Below are 19,334 nucleotides of genomic sequence, written 5' to 3' on the forward strand. Positions count from 1 at the left end.
CAAAAAAACACATTATCATGATTCCCCCCCCTACATTTACCATGTGCTCATTATGCAGGAGTTCTTGGGTCTGATCTGACCTGGCGTTCAGCTGCTTTCAATTACCATGAAAGTGTCATCTTCTCGCTGTGCTCCCGGGCCACATGTGTCTTCTGGAGCAAGGCGGGACCGGGCTGAAAGGCAGCACTACACCGCTAACGATCCCGGTGCTAATAATAATATTACGAATAATACTTTGGCTGGTAAATTCAATTTCCCCCACCCCCCTTTTATCCCCCTGCCGTTACCGGTCATATTTCCTTGTGCCCAGGGGAGTTCTCTGGCTGTGGCATATGTGTCTACATTATCCCAGTGACAACATATGCATAATGATTGCCAAAGGGATGGCGTCAGGGGGGCAATGCGTGAAGCGCTGACAGATTGCAGCAATAAATCTGGGATGTAACGAGTGCGGGAGAGAGAGAGAGAGAGAGAGAGAGAGAGAGAGAGAGAGTGAGTAGGCGAAGGGGGGACGAGGACCACCGAGGCTGGGTGGCTTCTGCAGTCTTTCCGGAGGATGACTGGGATCAGGAAGGTGTGAGGAGAGAGAGAGAGTGGGAGGCGGAGGGGAGAAAGAGGTGGAGGGCGAGATGGAGTGGGCTCCGGACAGCCGGCTGCCGCTGACCCCGTACGGCCTTAGCCGGCTCCGAGGCGATCCATGTAAACAACTTAATCAGAATCCGGCCGTGGGCTTTCACTGGCTTAACGGGATCTCGTTCCAAGCCCACCCCAGAGGGGTTCTTTCAAGTATGTCAGCAGAAAGACGGGCATATGTCATTAATATGCCTTTTTGTTTATGCCATGTTCGGCTCTCTCAGGAGTTTACATTTTCATGTTGAAATGCATCTCTACCTCTTTCTATTTACCTCCGTCAGTGTGTTGGTCCCAGACCGCTCCTTACCACGTTAGTATGCTCTTCGGTGCTTTCCCTTTGGATTACCTTATCTCTATTGGAGATCTCCGCCAAGTTTTCCCCCCGTTTGGGTTTCTTTGGTTCGGCCCTGCTTGCTTCCCACTCTCTCATTCCTCTCCCCCTCTCTGCCTTTAAACACCAGCTCATTTGCTCATTCACTCCACACAGGGGCGAGTCCCTCCTTCCCCGAGAAACCCGTGATTGGATTTTATGTGGCCGCTACCCATATGTGCAGTCACGCTTCACGGTGGAAAAAGCCTTGTCACGATGTCATCTTGATAATGGATCATGAAAAATATATGGGCCCCGCGCTGTCAACGTAATCCTTTGGTTCTCTGGAAATGGGGCTCATGTCCTGTCACAGCCCGGGAACCTCAGAAGCCCCCTCTCGCCCCAAAAGCAAAGACGACCACACGGAGCTCTTCCATAATTCATCGCCGGAAGGGGGCAAACATATGCTGCCATTTTTCTTACCTTTCAACCGGTGCCTGTTCGAAGTGCCTCTCAACACCTCTTTCTCCTCCCGAGTGTTAGGCCCCAGGTATGCCTCATGCCTTTGGGGAGTGTAGGTAAAGTAGCTCTGGGTGGGCGGGGCAGGGTGAGGGTGGGGGGGGCGGGGGTGGGGGCAGGGTTACATTATAATTCACTGCAATTTTATTTGTGTAGCCCTTAATCACAGTTAGAGTCTCAAAGGGCTTAACTGGCCATAAATATATGACACCTCCTTGCCCCTAGCCCCCCAGAGGGCAAGAGAATACTCCCTTAATTAGCAAGGAAGAAATCTTGAGAAGGAACGTAGAGTTTGGGATCCCTCCTTCCAGGGATGATCAGTAGTGCGACGATTGCCATAATTTACCTAAATGGATACAGGCAGTATATATATTATAAGATTCGCTCCATGCAGCGGTGACTTGTACGCCTGTCTGCGATCCCCCCCACAGCCCTGCGACACGCTGACTGCCTGCCTGGCATGACTTGCAACTTCTGTCTGTTTTCCAACCTATTAAGCTCTCCCTCCGTCGAGACGCACCAGGGTTTCGGACAGCCAACAACCAGCTGAGTCTGGAATGGAACCCGAGATGATTAACAGACTTGATAAATAAAGAACAGGTGGCTAGAATTACGGGGAATTAACACGGGCATCGCACTCGTCAAGCTGCATCGAGCTGGGATGGGAGGTTATATCACGCAGTCTGCTAGCAGACCAGACCTGCTCGCTTCTTTCCTGGGGGCTGTGTGTTGCGTAATTCCCTAATATAGTTTCCGGTATTCATGAGACATCTATCATAGTCGTTTCTGAATGATGATTAACGTTCTAACTTGCCGCCAAGAAACTTTTTCCAGGGAAACACAAAAGGCCAAAGTGAGAGCCACAGCTGAAATAGTTTCTGCTGAAGGCTCAGACGAAGGTTGTCTGTGTTGAGGTGCTGTCGTTCCACCGAGGATTCCTCGGTTTGAAATACACCAGTGAGATCGGTTGTGTAACGAGGCCGCATGTACATAGAAACACATTAGCAATTCATGGGGAACATCTCCACACAGGTCCTGCTGAGGATTAGGTTGAATGCGGTTTGTGTACATTTGGAGGATGTGTGGACACAAAGGAATAGGATCAACAACATCTTTGGAGCTGCAAGTAAATCAAATCATCTATATTCCGCCCCGCAGCTCTGCTTTTCTCTCTTTTCTCATGCCGCCCTGGTTTGATAAAAAAAATCTGTGGAATAACATCACACCGCGGTGGATGTCAATGCGTTTTTGGATCGGGATAAATGCATGAGACTGTATCTCTGCGATTACGGCTTAAACAGGAGATTCATTCTAGGATGGGGCCGGTCACAGTGACGGCTGTGTTTAAAACCTGCCAGCCATAGGTAATTGTAGGGCTGTAACATGAACATGACTCGACAGAGGCATATAAACTCAAAATAAATCAACGTCTATTCAAAACATGATGTCTTACCGATACACGTAAATGGAAAATGGACTGGATTTATGCTGAGCTTTTCTAACCAGTTTTCTAATCAGCGCTTTAAAATGTTGCATTTAACATCCCACAACCCCCATTCATGCACATATTCACACACCAACATCGGAGTCAACCATGTAAGGCGACAGCTCGTCGGAAGCAGATAGGGATGATTGTCTCGCTCAGGGACACCTCGACGCTCTAAGAGGAGCCGGGGATCGAACTAGCTAACCTTCCTGTTAACAAGTCCCCCCACTCTACCTCCTGGGCCACATGCCTCCCACTTCTTTCCTCTTAGTCCTAATCTTTAAATGCATGGTGGGCGCCCGGCGAGACAAAGGCCTCGTGTTAGTCACGCTGGCCCCCGTGTCGACCATTTCAAACACAAGGAAAAGGCGCGCGGTCTCTCGGTGCCTTGAAACCTGCTACTGTGCGTTGTGAGCATCTGTGATGACTGAGCGCCAGCTGCCTGCCTAATTAAGCGGGATTAGCAGGTACGTATCAATCTAACCCTCGCAAATGATCTGCTCATTAAAAACATGTGATGGGGACTTCCGGTGGGGAATCGGAATGTAGCAATTCCACAATCCCACCATCGCTCCCAGCCACCCCCCACCCCCCAATCACGCACACACACTTGTTGCTTTAGACCAAGTGATTTACGCAACCCTAACCCACTCAAATGCCAAGATGGAGGCAGTAAATATCACGCTGTTGAGATTTTGCATAATGTCTAAGAGCGTTATGTAGTAATGTAATATAATGTGTGCTAAGCTCGGGGAATTGGTACATCCCAGGTGGTGATTCTTAACATATGCGATGTGTAGGGTTTACCCTTTAAAGGCTTCTCCTCCGATGCATTTGTTATTATAAAGGGTAACATCTGTTGACGATGTTTGTGGGCTAGTTGCCATGCCATTATTAATGCAGGTGTATGTAAAGCATCTGGGCGTCCCCAAAGCCCGGGGTTCGAAGCACCCAGAGATGAATTAGCAATGCCGGGACCAATCAGGTGGGCGCTTTGGACCAGTCGAGTCGTTTACTGTGAAGGAGGCTCTATTCGCCCCGCATTCAGCAGGTTAGGTAAGAGAGCGAATAAGAAACAGTGTTGTAAAGAGGAGTGTTAAGCACCAGACGGATAGAACTGAGTACAGGGGATGGCCCACGTGTTGCTATTTTTTAATAATGTATTATTTCATTCATATTTTCCAATCGAAAAACATTAATGCTGTTTCCACAGAACTGTGTTCTTCCGGTCGTTTTTTAACAGCCTTTTGTTTTTCTAATTTTCTTTAGCATACGAGCCTCTCTGAGGCCCCGTCCACACAAAGCCGATTTCATGGCGAAACCGTAAAGGTCTTGTACGGTTCGGCCTTCCGTCCACACGAAGCCGGCGAATCCGCTGACCGAAACCGCAAACTTCTGAAACCACCCTCGGAGGTGGTTTCAAATCTATCCGGTTTCGTTTTGGTTTCGTGTGGACGCCTGAAACCGACTGAAACCGCAAACCATGACGTCATCGCCCCACCCCTCGACCTCCTAGCCAATGGCTCTTAAGCCCACGGAGTCTCAGAAATCACAACAAAAAAGATGATGGCGGACTACAAGCTTGTAATCGTTCTGCAGCATATCATGTCCCTTGTTGGGTTGCTAAGCCATTATTTATTGAGAATCTAGTTCGCCATCGTAGAAGAGCTGTTTGTTTGTGTTGTTAGTGGTTCGGGGGGCAGCCTTTATGCGCATGCTCGCCTCTTCTTCTTCTGGATTTGTGTACCAGAAGCAGCGCCCCTTATGGGCCTGGAATGTTTACTACAGCGTTTCTACAGATCTATCCGGTTTCGCTTGGCTTCGTCTTTACGGAGATACTTCGAAACCGGATAGATCGAAACCGTAACGGTTTCGCCCGTTTCGGCTTCGTGTGGACGGGGCCTGAGCGTGTTGCCGATTCCACACGCTAATCTATAACGGTGTTGTAGTGTTTGCCGCGTGCTCTCTGACAGTTGGAACTACTTCCCCCACCGCCTCAACCTTTCTAGCGGTAATTGATGATGGGTTTTGTAAAGTCATTAAAATGCATTTTGCATGTGGGCACGCTGGGCATGGCTCGCCATTCGTGGGGCTCTCTCTAATGACGGTAAAACAATTCTGTCCAGCTCGGTGCCAGGGAGCAGCCATACTCTCCTTGCCAAATGGGCAAATGCATTTCTACTGTGATAATGGATCATTAAAAATATATGGGCCCTTGCTACAGCCCCGCGTAGCCTTCTCCCCCGTCTCCCTCCCCCTGCTCCCTCCCCCTTTCCGGTTCCACCAAATGACACTGGTGAGCCGTTAAGGCCCACCGAAACCCGTTTGATCGTCTGACTGGTGCCATTAAAGCAGCCAGTTCCCCCATTAGTCCTTCAGTGGCAACCAGTACCGACCTCTGAGGAGTACAGCAAACTACTCCTGGCTCGTCACTACATTTAGAGAACAAACTATAGGTTTGTTTTATTCGTCAGTTTGTTTCTTGACGGAAGATCATCACAGGACGTGATGAGAATCCCCCGAGTTATTGTGCGGCGGTGTTGGCGGCTCTACGTGAATAATAATGGCTCGCGAGATAATGTGTGCGTATCATAATCACACCGCCCAAAGGTAAATGTAAATTAGGTTGGTGCGATGGGGGGGGGGGGGGATCTTAATCACTGTGGTTGCGTATAAGGTGAAACACGGCAGGTATTAAGCATGCATAAGTAAAGGCACGGGAAGAGACGTCTCTGTTGTAGCGGGGAGACGGTGATGTGGCTCCGACTGCCGCTACACCCAGAGGACAAAGGGATTCATCATAGTCCTGCATAATTTAGGTAACAAGTTTACAATGATTTATTGACTTAATAGCTGGACCTGATTACAGCAGAGCAGCAGATTGGAGTCATGGTCGGCTAACTTCAGATTAAAGTGGAGAAATGAGCCACACTGTACTTCTGGCAGGCGTATCTTGGCATTGTGTGTGTGTGTGTGTGTGTGTGTGTGTTTTAGCCTCAAATCACATACAGACACCACCACACACACAGATGCGGATCGCTGAGGTGTAGCCGATCTGCATAATACAGTACTGGTATGCAAATGCTGCGGCGGTGGGTCTGTCCTCAGGGAGCAGCTCTCACTCCGTCTTAAGACAAAAGGCTGACTTACTGCCTAACAGAGAGATGGCCGTGTGCGTGTGTGTGTGTGTGTTTGTGTGTCTCTGTCATTGTGTTTGTGTGTGTGTGTGTGTCTCTGTGTGTGTGTGTGTGTGTCTCTGTGTATGTGTTTGTGTGTCTCTGTCTTGGTGTGTGTGTGTGCGTCTCTGTCGTTGTGTGTGTGTGTGTGTGTGTGTCTCTGTTGTTGTGTGTTTCTCTGTGTGTGTGGGTCTCTGTCGTGTGTGTGTGTGTGTGTGCGTCTCTGTCGTTGTGTGTTTCTCTGTGTGTGTGTGTGTGTGGGTCTCTGTCGTTGTGTGTGTGTGTGTGGGTCTCTGTCGTTGTGTGTGTGTATGTGTGCGTCTCTGTCGTTGTGTGTTTCTCTGTGTGTGTGTGTGTGTGTCTCTCTCTCTGTGGTCTGTCTGTCTGTCCGTGCGTGCAGACCCTCTCAGACCTGTGTGGGATACACAGAACCTGTTGGATGTTGTGGCTCTCTTTGCCTCAGCTACAAGTCATCTCTCGTTGGCGGATGTTGACATTCAGTCCGTGTTGTCTCGCCAACACCACCACCACCTATATTATAAAACACATCTAAATTCTTTCACCCAACCTTGCTGCTGCTGCTGCTGCTCCCTTTTCTTCCATCTTATTTGTGACTCACTCTCTCTGTCTCTCCCTCCCCCGCTCCAACATCTACGGCTGGTTTAACAACGTACATCGATGTGCTCTGAGCCAATATGCCAGGCAAGCTTGCTTCCTTCTGCAAAATGAAGATGACAGGTTGCTTTTCCATAATTTATCGCCGGAGGGGGAGAACACATGTTGCCGCTTCCCTTACCTTCGGCTACTGCCTGCATTAGTAGAGAGTGTTTTAAAAACTGTTTCAAGTCGGCCCCGGCCTGTGTATTCTGCCCGGAGGAGTTGCTGCTGAGGTGGGATGTGCGTGTGTGCGTGTGTGTGTATGGTATCGTGCCTGTGTATGTGTGAACGGTTTTGTGTGTCTGCGTGTGTGATTATGGTATTGTGTGTAAATGTGTGTGTGAGTGTGTGCAGAGGGGAGGGTCCACCACTGAACACACAGGGTCTTCTCTACAGAGCTTTGTGGAAATGAGAGTGTACTTGAGTGGATCTGCATGAGCTGAATGCAGCTGGGGAAAAGTGTGCCATTCATTTGATCCCTGTCACTAGGGGAGAGGAGCAGAATTGAACCGCAATATCGTGCAAAGCCTTGCATTCTCCGCTGCTCTTTTTTGTCATTCAGCTGTGAGATTAACCAGTTGTCAGTTCGCTGAAATTGTCATCACCCCTCACACTCGGAGCCATGCTTTTTTCTTTTATCAACGCAACGATGGGGTCAGGAGGGACGTGGTGTTCGAGGCTCTGAAATGAAGGACGCCCATACAAATCGTAATGGGTATTTTTTTTTTTACCGACTAACAAAGACGAGAGTCTCGCTCTCCGCTACAAAAAAAAAACGGTTTTCTCGATTGACCCAATCATCCGGTGTCGAAATACTCAAATTGAGCAAGCCCAAAAGAGGGTCACTTCTCAAAGCTTTGAGAGAAAGAAACGTGAAAATCCTGAGGCCGGCGTTTGAATGGCGTTGGCCCCGCCCCCCTGAGACGTAACCCCTGGTTAACTCCACTCCGCCTTCACCCCAACCTCCACCCGAATCTCCGTTCATTGTTTCTAGAAAGTTTGCCAGCCCGACTGTGACGCCCTTTTCGCTTTCCTACTTTTTGGGCATAAATTTCCCCAGACTTTGCCCGATTTTACGAACAGCTGGCTGCATGAGATTACTAATTATCCAAATGAAGCAAATATACTGGTTGCTCTTTATTTTTTTTGAGAATGTCACACGAGAGAGGGGAACATTGCCTACCCTACAGATTAATTAACGTGTTCGGGGCACTGATTGTAACAGAAAAAATACAAAACGCCGAAATCTAAAGTTGATATTTCGACATTAAATTGTGTCAAGGGGTTTGCAATGGCGGTGTCTTGCAGTGAGCCAGTTGCCCTATTTTTTTTTCATGCGTTTACATGTGTCGTCGTTGGGTGGAGGCCAAGAGGTGCAGTTCTAGAATCCACCTCTTTAAAATAAAATGAAGGTAACGACGGGGAGAAACCTGCTGAGTGTTCGGCTTTACTATGACGCCTGGGCAGCAGAGTGTGAGATTGAGACCGTTATCTGTGTCCGTGAACCCCCGACACACACTTGCACATAAGCACATAAGTAAACGTACACACACACACACACACACACACACACACACACACACACACACACACACACACACACACACACACACACACACACACACACACACACACACACACACACACACACACACACACACACACACACACAGTTGCTCCACCTTTCTCCCCCCCCCCCCCCCCCTGGCATTTCCCAGTCCATTCAACCATTCATTCATGACCGTTTACTCGGTCCTGGAGAGAGAAATCAGATTATTCCAAGGCTCTGTAAACAAGGTGCGGCTAATTGGAAATATTCATGCAGGACAGTATATACAGACCTTGTTTGCTTTAGATCTCCTATAGATGTCACCCCTCACTTCATTATAGAAAGATCAGAGGAGTTTGTACAACACTTTGTAAATAACCTGGTGCATAATTCATGTGTCATTTCCCATCTATATTTTAATCACACCGCGTTTAGTTTACCCCACCATCGGGTAGATGTATAGCTCTTCCGAGACACCGGCGACAGATTTTCATATTTCAGACGTTGTTTATCGTCGTGTGTGTTTTTTGACAGTTTGATTTAAGGGCACAGCGTAGCCCCGGTATAAGCCTCGAGGCAGTCGAGATGAGTATGAATGGGTAATGTTTTATTTATTCACCCACAATCACTATTCGTCATTCCGCCACGCCATCTGATTCCGGGGGTCCTCTTGGCAACGTCGGAGCGTTCGGCAGCCTGTGACGCAGGGAGGCTGGCTGCGCTTCCTCCCTGCGTAATCAACATGCAGAGCAGAGAGAGGGGGACCGACACGGCGCAGGTGGATGCCACCACACCACAGTGTGGCGTGTGTACGCTTCAGTCGGCGTGCTGAAAAGCAGCCCGGCAGCTTGTAACGATTTCGTTACAAGCGAAAAGACGTTGGTATAATAATGCGATTTCTACATTTTTGCATCAGTCAATCCTCATGAGTGTTCAGTGGGGAACGTGTGGCGTTTCATCCAGAGTCCTTTCAGCGTTTTCATTGTGCTCTGCACACACCTTGCTCAAGACAAATCCCGGCTTAGAGGAGAGTCGCTTTTACATGGGGGGATTGTGGCTGTTCAAATGAAACGCAAACAGGGGATCAATGCTAAATCTGTGAGAGGTTTGATCTGCTCTGACTGTGAGGAGTATGATTAAATGAATTATTCTTCGATGCAATTATTCGTCTGCAGGTCTTACAATTGCATATTTCGTGTCTTTGACTTCATCCAATTTGAGTGTATAGCGTAATGATACACCCAGTATTTTTTATAAAGTGGAAAGAAATGGAAACCATAAAAAAAAAATAATAATCACAATATATGAAGCGAATCAATAAGAAAAAAGCATTTGTTGGTGACGGGTTGTTTCAACATGACAGATACACTGGAGAGGCTCACTAAACTCTCCTGCAAAGCACTCGGATGCGGGCCGGTCCAACTGGTAATAGGCTTTCACAGATGATGGGGAATCTTCTACGATGGGCTGGGCTAAACCTGAGATCACATTTTTAGTTTATTTTCCAATATCTTTTATTTATTCTTTTTCTTCTCTCCCCACTATCTCTGTCTTGTCCCTTCCCCTCTCTCCCCCTCTCCCTTCCCTCCTCTCCCCTCAACCCCTCCCAGTTCTATTTGGCCAGTTTGTGGTGTTCCAGACCCTGGCCAGTGATGTGGTGGAGATATACGATGGGCCCTCCGCCGACTCCCCCCTGCTCTCCTCCATCCACGGCTCTCACTCAGGTAGGACACACCTCATGAAACCTCTCACCCCCATATCCCCTCTCCTTCCCTTTTTTCACCTCCCACTTTGAGGTCTGCAATGTGGCCACTTTCGGGGATGATAGCCTGCCCAGAAAGGCGGCCGTTTCTCTCCCAATTTTGCGGCGCAGGCTTATCTCTGACATCACTTATCGGTTTAAATCACAAGCTAACTTTCTTTCTAAGGGAAAGCTGGAAAAGTGGCGTTAATGGACAACGGTTTTTTCGGTTGGGAAAAAGTCGAAGCATTTGTTATGTTTTTCACTGCCTCTTCTTTGACTTTAATACAATTCAAATGATAATTGTAACAGACCTCATTCATTCATTGTTTTTTATCATTGGCGATGTCCTCTATATGTGAATTTTATTACTCAAGTTTATGTCAGTTATACTGGTCTTAGACTGAGATTGTCTAATTGCGAGAATTCAAACACAGTGTAGGCAATTATAAACGGTCACATAACACATTGCTCCGCCGTAATGAAATCAATCCCATCTCATAATGCTCGCTCCGTATCCACAAACTCATTCTGCAGTTAATGAAATGAGCAGCATCGCACCGAATCCATCATCTCAAAGCAATTAAAGTCAATCCCTGAGATCTGTTCACGTCAGGCTCGCCGTCACACACGTCGTCTGTGTTTTGTTCCTCACCCCATCCCCAGGAGAGACGCTCCCGCTGAGCTCGGGGAACAAGATCACCCTCAAGTTCACCACCACGGGGGACGAGACGGCCAAAGGATTTCATTTTGTTTATCAAGGTACGGGCCCCTTTTACCGTTGTATCGCGTTTTTTTATGTTTTTAAACCTTTTACCACTGAGGCCGGTTATAACAAGCAAAACGCCATTACTGGCAGCGTGTGCATCGCCTGGGCCCTCTTCCTGTTCGATATAAATGTTGTCTGCCTGGGGTTTATCACTCCCTACATAAAGGGCCCGTTCAGCTGTGTGCCGCCGTCCTCTGCTGCCCAGCGATAGCTCAGCATGGGGGGAGCCTATCCCGCCACAGCTGACTGGACTGACTGATGGTGGGAGGGGGAGACTCAGAGTGGATAAACCATCCCTCTCTGCCTTCTTGGTCCGGGGCTCTCCTCTCGGCTCTTCTGAATTTTCTCTGTCCAACCCCCTTCTCCTTACTCATTCTGTGCTCGCTCTCTTATCTATCTGTCTGTTTCTGTCTGTCTCTGAATCTCTGTCTCTCTCATTCTCCCTCCCTCTCTCTCGCTCTCTGTCTCTCGCTCTCGCTCTCGCTCTCTCTCCCCCCCTCTCTCTCTATCCCTCTCTCTCTCCCCCTCTCTCTCTCTTGTTCACTCTCTCTGTCTCTCGCTCTCTCTCCCCCCCTCTCTCTCTATCCCTCTCTCTCTCTTCTCCCTCGCTCCCTCCCCCTCTCTCCTACTCTCCCTCTCTCTCTCTCCTCTTGTTCACTCTCTCTTCCCCACTCTCCCCTCTCTCTCTCTCTCTCTCTCTCTCTCTCTCTCTCTCTCTCTCTCTCTCTCTCCCCCTCTCTCTCTCTCCCCGTCTCTCTCTCTATCTCCCCCTCCCCTGCTGTCTCTGTCTCTCTCCCCAGCCGTCCCCAGGACCAGCGCCTCCCAGTGCAGCTCGGTCCCCGAGCCTCGCTTCGGGAAGCGGATCGGGAACGACTTTGGCATCGGCACGGCGGTGGTGTTCGAGTGCAACCCGGGCTACGCGCTGCACGGCTCCAGTGCCATCAGGTGCGAGGCCGTGCCCAACACCCTGGCCCAGTGGAACGGCACCGTGCCCACCTGCATCGGTGAGTCGCCCCCGCCCAGCACAGACAGACAAGCTTGATGCACAACTCCTCAGTCCCTCGCCTACTGCTTCTCTGAGACTCTCTCTGTCTCTGTCTCTCTCCCTCTTTCTCTCTTTCTCACACTCGCTCTTTTCTCCCTCGCTCTCTCACTGCGTCTCTGAGAGTCTCTCTCTCTGTCTCCGTCTCTCTCTCTGTCTCTTTCTCTCTTTCTCTCTCTCTCTCCCTTTCTCTGTCTCTCTCCCTTTCTCTATCTCTCTCTCTCTCTTTTGCTTGCTCTCTCTCTCTGTCTCTGTCTCTCTCTCTCTTTTGCTCTCTCGGTCTCTCTCTCTCTCTCTCTCTCTCTCTCTCACTCACACTCACACTCACACTCACACACACACACACACACACACACACACAGTGTCTCACTCTCTCACACACACCTACGCATAGTCTCTCTCACGCACGCACATACGCTCCCACCGCCCACCAACGGGCAGTGCAGAAGAGCCTGGCGCAGTGCATGAGTATCAGTATCAGTGCTTTGTGTTAACTCTCCTCTGCCATTCATCAAAGGCAAGGCATCAGAGCGGCTCGGAGCCCAGACCGCTAGTTAAGATGTGCAAGGACGTGGCTGGCGATGGGGCCGGCTAATTAATGCACCCAGCCATTTGGCAGGATCAATGAACACACCGCTTGACACTCACATGTAAAACAAACAGGGTTTACACACCGACGTGCCCACGCATACTTTAGCACGTCCAAAATCTTGGACGTGCGTCACAGCGTTACACACTCACACATGTGCGCGCACACATGCACGCACAAACAAGACACACCCACGACACACTCGCACACATTCACGCAGACACACACACACACAGACACATATGCACGCACCCACACACAGATACACCCTCATGCACACACAGACACACACAGTTAGTTAGTTAGAAATGTATTGTCCCCTTCGGGAAATTGTTCTCAGTGAAAAGACAGATACACATGACCATTAACAACAACGACATAGACACACACACACACACACCATACACTCGCAGTCATGCAGCACCTGGGGCTAAAAGATTGCGGTGCTGGATTTAGATGAAGCAGGACGGGGTGGGGTGGGGGCCCATCGAGTTGCGGCCGAGTGCCAGCGTGGCCGACGGTCCAGCTGGCGGAGGCCCCCCGTCCCCCCCGTCCCCCCCAGTCCACTGCCAACAGACGGGCAGGGCCGCTGGAGAAACGGCGGGGGTTATGCACGCACATCCAATTTCAGCACAGGCCTCTTTTTTTTTTGCATCAGATTGGATCTGGCTGAGGCGTCTTACCCCCCCCCCCCCCCCCCCCCCCAGGCAGTGTACTCGTCCGGAATAACAGAGACCGTTTCATGGCAGCCTTAACAAAAAACACACAACAACATGCCCGCTTCATCAGGGTCCACTGGGTACAACTGCAACAGGAGCCCCCCCCCCCCCCCACCCCCACCCCCCCCTTCTCAGCCCAGTGGTACCTGGGACCGCCCCCTCCCCCCCCCGCATCCCCATGGCCTCTCGTTCTCCGCTGAGCGGCTCGGTCGACCCGACGTGGTAGGCTTGTTTTTGCTCTGGATGCGTAAACAGGAAGCAGGTGGAGCACACGGGGGTGTTGTGGTCACTGTGTGTTGAACCGGCACTTCGGTAAATCGGGATTCGATTTAGCTGGCCCCGGACGGATGCATCATGGGAAGACGCTTGGCCCAGGGGGCCTGGAGGGGGTGTCCGACGGCGGGCTCTAAGGGCCGAAGGGGGGGTTTGTCTGGGCACATTGGTGTGGTGCGGAAACGCAGGTGACAACCATGGCGACAACATTTTGGGTGGTCTTTTTTTTATTTCATTTCATATATAAACCATTTTCACAGTAGGAAAAACACATGATTATGGATTTGATTTAGTATAGACCCAACTAAGTATACATTGACCGTGCCGGTGCTGCTACAGACATCGATAAAACCGACCGAATGTTTCACTTGCAGGAACAGGCCACAGGAAGTGGGTTTACCCTGCTATAGACGATCTGTAAAAGGGGTCCAGTGTTTCCACATGCAGGTCCTTCTTCATGATACGAGGAGACGTTTTTGCTTTTCGTGCACTTTCTTTGCCTGTACCTGACCCAAAGTGTCTGGGTAACAGTTGGAAAGGTATTGTTTTAACGTCAAGAGTGTGCTGTGGAGCATGCTGTCGTCTGGGGATCAGTGGATCAGAGCAACTTCATGTAGCTGGGACATTTTCATTTACATCTCAAGCGCTGAGACTTATTCTACCATGACGATGGTATTCAAAAAGCCTTACTCTTCATGTCTGCTGGTGTATCCTTTTCCATTTATATTAATATGCATATGCATATATACATTATTTATATGATCAAGGCCGACAGAAAGGCGAAGAGAGGAGAGACGGGGTGTAATCTAGATATTTAATGCTCAGTTCTTGTCCTTTTCCCTTTCTCCGTGGAAGCCACGAGTAGCGCATTTCCCCGTTGGCGTATGGTTCATGATAACTGTCAGAATCCATACAGGCTCCCTTGTTCTCCTGACTTATTTACACTGAGTCTCTGAGACGGTGGTTACTGCAGGCTGGGATGCCTCCTCTGTGGCGGCCAAATAGCCAGATTTGATTATTTCTTTCTAAGAAGCATCCACAAACCGCGGGTCTCTGAAGCCCAATTACAGCGCCTCAGACCGGAGGTTTGGAAAGGCCTGGCCGAAGCCCATCTCTGCGGTGAGATAAGGCCTTTATTTAGGACACTTAGGAAACACGTGGAGGCCAAGCTCATTGCCGTGCTGTTGGTGGTACTCTGAGCCACAAGCACAGAGGCTTCACCCGTTGCCCAAAGGCACTAAGGCGCTGGTGAGTGCAAAGTGGATGACGGCACGTTTGAAATTATCATACGATGTATCTAGACTATATCAATGATACTCCCCTACGAAATGGTCACCAAAAAAGACGTACTTTTTTTTTTGGTTTGCTTAACTCAATTTCTTCTTGGAACGGGGGTTATTTGCGGCTTGTAAATATGTTGCATTCAATATCTCCTAGTCCAATATTGCCAGCGGAGTAGAGTTAGCAGAGAACATAAGGACCCTATAAAAACCGCAAACAGCGGATTTAAACTGCAATAACTGTTTAATGACTATATCCATGTGTTTTGTGAGGGAAAGAGGAAGCACAATAACATTGGAACATTTCTGATTAAGTCATTAAAGTAATTGCTCTTTGGAATTTACCTGCCTGTCGTTTTTAGACAGTTCCTTAATTAAGAGCAAATAGGTTAGAGTTAGGGTTCAAATGTCACTACAATTGTTTGTTGCATTCATCAAACTAAACTATCATCTTTAGTATGCCAAACGTGAAATAAACCAGCTCTTTATCAGTTTCATTCGTTGATCTTTGCAAGCAAAATAATTAAATATGTAAACATATTTGACTTTCTATCTCTCACTTATCAGATAGTTTCTTTGAGATGGCTTTGATGTTGCTGCAAAATGATGGGATTTTAATATCATTCTTATTTTGGGTGATTTCTCAGTGCTCAAAATAAGCCTTTTATAGTCTAAATAACGTGGTCAGAGGTTTTGGTTATTTTAATATAACATGATTGACAGCATGTTCAATTTCCTGTTATTCCGTCCTGAACAATCTTAAAGGACCAAGGTTCAAACCTTTTACTTGGTTATTCGTGGTTCCCATCAAAATAAGCTTTATTTCGATAGAAACTCAAAAGAAGGTCAGCCCCATTTAGGCAAGTCGTGGGCTTTGATTCATTTAATTATGTGAAGAACAGGGAAACAAGATTAGGTGAATCTCAGTAAAAAAAAAAAAATGTTCCTTTCATACAAACACACTTAAAATCTTGCAGAGGACTCTCATAAACACATTAAATTGTTAACCTCTCAAAGCACTGAAAAGATTGTTTATTCCTCCTACATGCCTGCCACTTTCCCTGCATATCGTCGGTGCCCGCACATGCCCTCAGAATCCAAAGGGGCGGGTCGTTCCACCCTCACCACCTGCCGCTGCTGGCGTGCGCAGTAAATAAGATGTACAGGCCCTTCAGCCACGGGGATAGGTGGGAAGCGTTCGTCCTTTTACGAGTGTCTCCGGTCTCTAATCATGCCCGGCCAATTACATTAACTTTTAGCTCATGAGACCCGAAGGAGCTGTTAAGATAGCGAAGCAATTTCCCAAGGAATGCTTTTCGATTGCCGGCGGTAAAGTCTGTCTCATGGCCGCCACAGGAGGCCGGCTCCATCCCCTCTCCCTCGCCGCGTGAGGGAGACCAATCAGTGCAGCCGATGGATATTGCCCCATTATTTTATTTTTACAATGCTGATATCGGCTCTATATAGCATTATTGTTTAAATTTTGTTTGTCGTTCTTATTTGCTATTCTACTGTTCTCCCGGTGAATTGGTTAAGAGGCAAATTTCCACTGCGGGTGTTATGTTTGTGTTTTACATGTTATTAGACTTTCACATAACAATAGTCTTTTGGGATTGTTTTATTTTATGCGTTACATTCTTTAACATTGTTATTATTAGTAGTACTAATAGTAGTGTTTGTGCTTTTAAAAGACAACCGACTGTGATAATTTTTCTTCATATTTATCTCAGTTTATCCCTGTATTCTCTAATCCCCATGACGATAAAGCAAAGGTTTTCAAGAGGCTTTTCATGTCACGCAAGATTGTTCTGAATTATCAACGCTAATATAATAGTGCATTTTATAGGCCGGTGTTTAGTGGAGCAATTTATCGTCCAATCATTAAACAAGGACAACTACTTCTGAAAGGCCAGTAAACAGAACATTTAACCTTGACTGCCACAGTGGCCATCTGCACGACTCTCCAGAAATGAGTGTTTATGCTTCTTAATTTCTCACTCAAGTACCCCCTAGGAAGGACACTGCAGTCACCAGGGATTCTCTGTATGTTAATCTTTCCATCATGACAATGTTTGTATACATCGCATCAGTCAGTTGTCAGCCTAAATATATAAAGGACAGAACCAGCCTGTAAATGTCTCGGTTTGACTTTTGGAGAAACGGTCAATCTCCGTTTAACGCAGAGCTCTCGCCGATAACTTTGAGGAAACCCTAGTTGTGTGGTAACACAACATAGTTTGCTAACAAGGCTCACCTGATCGCTGAACACGATTTGGACAACCCAAGTCCTGTTCCAGTCACTGTTATAAGTCTAAATATTTCTAAGTAGCCAATCCATATCAATCCGTTACCGAAAAAGCAAGTCTTTGCTGCCATCCACCCACTCGAAGCGCTGCTCCCCAGAACGGAATACGCTGTTGTGATGGAAGATGTTTCCCTTTGATTAGGATACGGTCAATCTAATCGATCTCAATATCGAACCGTCCGTAAACCAAATGAGTTCCCCGCCGAAGGCTGCGGCGTGACAGTGATTATGTGAATGCTGTGTGATTGCTCCGTATTGTTACACAGAGCTCATTTCTCTGAGGGCTTCCCTGGGAACTGGCGGAACGAACTAGTCGCTTTAGCATCACTTTCAGGGCGTCGTGAGTTGCTTGGTGGATTTCACCTGTCAAATATTGATGAGTTTAAAATTGCTGTGACGTGAATAATAACGCCTTTTTTATTTATATGAATGATCCCTGTTTTGTTATATCTTTCACTTTGAATTCCTTGAGGTGTTGGATTCGTTTGTGAAGTCTCAACGTATTCAGATGACGCATATCGAAGACCATCGATTGTGTTTTTCTTTCAAACCGTCGTCCTTGGAAAAACACCATTTCGTCCGACGTCGGGGAGATGAAACGGTGTGCGTTTCCTTGTCCCGGGCTGCCTTGTCATCCTTCACTCAGACTTTTAATATTTTTGCTCCAATGGTGAAACAGTGGATAATGTCATGGTCATTGTTTCTCTGACTGCCGGTCCGGTCCTATTCCCCTCAGAACTAGGTACACACATTTTTCTTGTCATGCAGGAAATGCCTCACATCATTTAGCTCTGAATTTTAATTACTTTTTTCTTTCCATTCCTTTTTTTCCAAATGCTTTCGCTTTCCATTTTAATTGACACGTGGTTAAAAATGCATAGGGAAATGAGCTGGGTGTCCCGACCAGATGCCCAGTAAAAAGCCACCATCTGACGGGTGGGGTGGGGGGGTGTTGCAGCCTGGATCCCAACAAAAGCGGAGTGACCGCGTCCAGGGAGACAATCACTGTAGCCCTGCACTCCTTTGCTCTTGCTCGTTCCAATATTGAGAAAACACAGGCCCACGTTTCAGCAGGAGGAGAGTGTGTTTTGTCCAGTGCTTTGTCACATTCAACACCTCTAATGCGTTGTCCTCGACCACGGGGCGCTCACCGAGACTGTAATGGATGAACCAGGTGCACCTGCTGCCTGTTCGTTGACACATCTTTCGATCTGGTGAATTATTTTAGACATTACTGATGTGATAATAAGTTATTCAGTAGATAGAAAGAGTCTTTATGTGCCATTCATAACAAGGGCAAGGACGAGTACAGGTTAATTGGACTTCTTGGTCTTCTTTACCTCCCAGGGCTCCAGAGTGCGCCTAATTTGGGCGCACATGCGCCTAGAATTCGGGGTAGTGCGACCAAATATTTTATTTGGGCGCACCGGTGCGACTGAAAATGTATCTGGTATAATTATTATTATTTATTTTTTTACAGAGCAGTCTATTCATAATATTGTAATAACCACGGAAGAGGCAGTGAATGAAGTATTGATTAGACAGCGATTTATTAGACACCTAATAAACCGTTGGAACACGCAAGACCGGTAACAATAGCAACGCCGGTAAACAAACCCGCGAAGCCCAATCCAGGGGCCTGTACTACGAAGCTCGATTAGAGGGTTAGCGAGGTATGTTGAGCTGAAAGCCTGGGTTAGCTGTACCATGGAAGTCGATCTCTTTAAGCGTCGCTGTATCACCAGCGTGACTTACGCTCGCAACCAAACCTGGTCGGGAGCAGCTTTTCAGCGAGTCTACCCGGAGATCGGCTACTTATATCGGCGTGCGCAGCTTCCTAGCCCCTCCTCCGATAATGGCGTCACCATTTGTGGGTGTTCCCATGGACCTCGGCGCACTTCTCGTACAGGCGTCTCTCCGGAGACAGAGGGTTTTTCGGGACAGAACCGATCCCTTGGCATTGTCTGACGATATTCTTTATGAGAGATACAGATTCGGCATTTATTTAAGGCATTTATTTAATGGTCAAGATATTATTAATCAATGGCGTAAATATCGACGGTGCAACCGGTGCAGCTGCCTGGGTTGCCCCCCCCCCCCGTCCCGTCAACAACTTAGCGCAAGGCAGGCACGGTCCAACCCCCCCCCCCCCCCCCCCCCCCCTCAACAACTCAAAACTTGGGTGCACCATAAATACGTGCTGGTGCACCCAAATTAAAAATGCAGGCGCACCAGTGCACCCAAGGAAAAAGTTAGTCTGGAGCCCTGCCTCCGTGACTTCATTAC

At 48.1% G+C, this 19,334-nt stretch overlaps 1 protein-coding gene across 1 annotated transcript in view; it reads left to right on the forward strand.

Annotated features, from left to right (window-relative positions):
* Positions 1 to 19,334, forward strand: part of LOC132459082 (CUB and sushi domain-containing protein 3-like) — a 255,684-nt gene that overhangs the window by 130,832 nt on the left and 105,518 nt on the right. Inside the window, exons 32-34 of the mRNA XM_060053457.1 lie at positions 9,941 to 10,054; positions 10,738 to 10,833; positions 11,641 to 11,876. Of these exons, the coding sequence (XP_059909440.1) occupies positions 9,941 to 10,054; positions 10,738 to 10,833; positions 11,641 to 11,876 (446 nt within the window). The remainder of the gene's footprint in view (positions 1 to 9,940; positions 10,055 to 10,737; positions 10,834 to 11,640; positions 11,877 to 19,334) is intronic.

The sequence above is a fragment of the Gadus macrocephalus genome, chromosome 6 (assembly GCF_031168955.1).
Source record: "Gadus macrocephalus chromosome 6, ASM3116895v1".
Taxonomy (NCBI): Eukaryota; Metazoa; Chordata; class Actinopteri; order Gadiformes; family Gadidae; genus Gadus; species Gadus macrocephalus.